The sequence below is a fragment of the Rhagoletis pomonella genome, unplaced genomic scaffold (assembly GCF_013731165.1).
Source record: "Rhagoletis pomonella isolate Grant_MI unplaced genomic scaffold, Rhpom_1.0 Rhpom_scaffold_00001, whole genome shotgun sequence".
NCBI lineage: Eukaryota > Metazoa > Arthropoda > Insecta > Diptera > Tephritidae > Rhagoletis > Rhagoletis pomonella.
The window spans coordinates 11,388,172-11,390,548 of NW_023458555.1; the positions used below are offsets into that span (position 1 = coordinate 11,388,172).

The following is a 2,377-nucleotide window of genomic DNA, read 5'->3' on the forward strand; positions in this document are numbered from 1 at the left end:
TGCATATGAATCCATGAAATTGCACTCGCATAAAATTAAAAAAAAAATAATCTAAGTGTTTTGCCCTTTATACGGTTCTGTGATGAAAATGCGCGCTGCCAAATCGACGTCCATTATTGGTTGCTGAGAAAGTCTGCTCATCTCCGTCAATGCCAGCATCCACACCAGCGCCTCTGCCCTCATCTCCACCGCTTCCGCCGCCGCCGCCGCCGGCACTACGATGATGTTCATCCAAGGTGTACATCGCAGCGCGTCCTTGAAGCAGTATGAAATCGATGAGGCGCTTATTGCTGATTGATTTCATGGCGTTCGGATCATTACGCTTGCGCAGGTAGTTGAAGCAACAGGTGCTGAAAAGGTTGAAAATGGTGGTAAGGGTTTAGGAGCTTGTGATTCTAATGAAATTATTGTTTGTATTTGAGAAAACGCTCAGTACTGCAAATTACCGAAAATTTTTTGTGCCACATGCGCTCGTACATTCATTTCCGCACGAATCGCAAGAGATTGAACGCTTACTCGGAAAGGGTGCTGTCATTTCCATATCATAGAACGGGTAATCGATCAGCGCGTTTGTGCCTGTCGAACGATAAGCGCGAGTCGTCATCGGTGTGTTGGTGAAAATAATGAAGATGCCTGTTTAAGGGGTAATTTGTATTAGTAAAATATAAATGAAATTGAAGCCATCGAACATTATTTTAAACAGATTTCCCGAGACGTTTAACCGAACCCAAACCCCAGGGCTCAAAGACACACACAAATAGGGCTTTTACGGATCAATCCAATTCATCCGATTCACGTCCCTAATTTTAACACAAATATTGAGTACCACAGCGAAAGTCATTCGTTTGAAAAGCTATAATTACATTTTCCTAAAAGTAATTAGAATTTGATTACTAAGAGATTTTTATAGGTCCGAGTTTATTTATCCCTTCAAAGCAGTCGAAACAAGGGAATTGGAAAGGCGCCTGTATATTGGAGAAACCATATGCGTCACCCGGCACCATATCAGAATTTTGCATTATTGCAGACACATAACTACACATGCACATATGAGCTTTATAACGGCATCGACATAGCCGCACTGACTAAAGGCCTGATTATGGCAACGTAACTTAACTTTACGGGACGTAGAGCTTGGAAAATCAAAATGAAACAGATTTCGACGTGGCATTAAGTTACGTTAAGTTTCGGCTGTTCGGTTATAACCAGGGAACGGATTTTATGGAACGGATTTTATGGAATTTTATGGAAGTATATTCGATTAAGAATGTCCACGATTTAGCTTTCCCTGATTCCATATATACACATTTCATGTGGCCTTTTTTTGCCTTTTCTACCTTTAAAAAAGTGATTATAGCATTTACAATTTTTTTTTTAAGATTAAAAAATATACACATGGCCATGCGGCTTATAGAAGCGCAGTGACCTCTTGCCAAATTGATGTTGGAAAAGTTCAAAGCCGTTTTCTCAGCTAACGTAGGCTTGGAGACAACAAGGGGTGTGGATAAAATTATAAAAGGCGAGGAAAATGCCCTTATTCCTGATAATATGAACGTTTCAAACGTTTCATATTTAAATTGGGCGCCGCTTGTATCAACTTACGTCGAGCACACATTTAGTATATTCAAGACTTTTCTTCGCGAAAATCGAATGAAAATGCTGCCAGAAAACTTCAAAATGCATCTTGTGGTTCAATGTTACTACAACTATACAGATTAAAGTTTTATGAGTTAGAAACTCGAAAGGATAAAATAGTCAAAGATTCAAAGTACAAATTTTGCATATAATGAAACTAGTTCATAGTTTTTTTCTTTTTACTTGTAATATAAACATTTCTAAGAAAAAAAATATTTTTTTTGATTGTTGTTCGTATTTTTTGTCTTTTTTTAGTGCCTTATTTTCCTTTTTTTGCTATACCTAGTGCCTTTTCCAGCCTATTTCGTTATTTTATTTTGCCTTTTTTATAGGTTTTTAGGTCCTAAAAATCCGTTCCCTGATTATAACCAACAGCCATGAATGAATACAAATGATGCAGACAGACTTCAAATATTCAGCGCAGTAACCGCTTAATGTTGCATTGAAATACGAAGATGTCCAAGCGGATGCAAGCTGTTTTAGGTAGCGCCTTACTCCCGGATATCCTGATTGGATCTTCTCACTACAGTTCATATGTGAATATGGTCCTGTCGAGGTTTGAGAGCACTATACAGAGAATATCCAGCCAAGTTGAAAATGATATCCGTTCTTAAATAAAAACACATACAATATCCACCACTTACACAAAAAAATTAGATAGCAATGCAACTTATAACGCATTTTCAATTTCATCTCCCGTTTTGAGATCTCATGGAATCCCAAATATTTGATAAAAACGCAC

General features: G+C 37.9%; 1 protein-coding gene across 1 annotated transcript; it reads right to left on the reverse strand.

The window, feature by feature from the left end:
• Positions 1-14: 14 nt before the first annotated feature.
• LOC118738802 lies at positions 15-2,368 on the reverse strand. Its single transcript, XM_036469790.1, has 3 exons — positions 2,280-2,368; positions 447-633; positions 15-350 (listed from the first exon to the last, which is right to left on the reverse strand). The coding sequence occupies exons 1-3, from the start codon at positions 2,326-2,328 to the stop codon at positions 68-70; spliced, it is 519 nt and encodes a 172-aa protein (XP_036325683.1). The 5' UTR covers positions 2,329-2,368; the 3' UTR covers positions 15-67.
• Positions 2,369-2,377: the final 9 nt, after the last annotated feature.

What these genes read in the sequence shown, in the direction of transcription:
- LOC118738802 (XM_036469790.1), bottom strand. Translation starts at nt 2,328, where the DNA reads ATGAAATTGAAAATGCGTTATAAGTTGCATTGCTATCTAATTTTTTTG. An exon ending in TTGCTATCTAATTTTTTTGT is followed by an intron (nt 634 to 2,279) that starts GTAAGTGGTGGA and finishes CCCCTTAAACAG; the next exon opens with GCATCTTCATTATTTTCACC. An exon ending in TGTGGCACAAAAAATTTTCG is followed by an intron (nt 351 to 446) that starts GTAATTTGCAGT and finishes CAACCTTTTCAG; the next exon opens with CACCTGTTGCTTCAACTACC.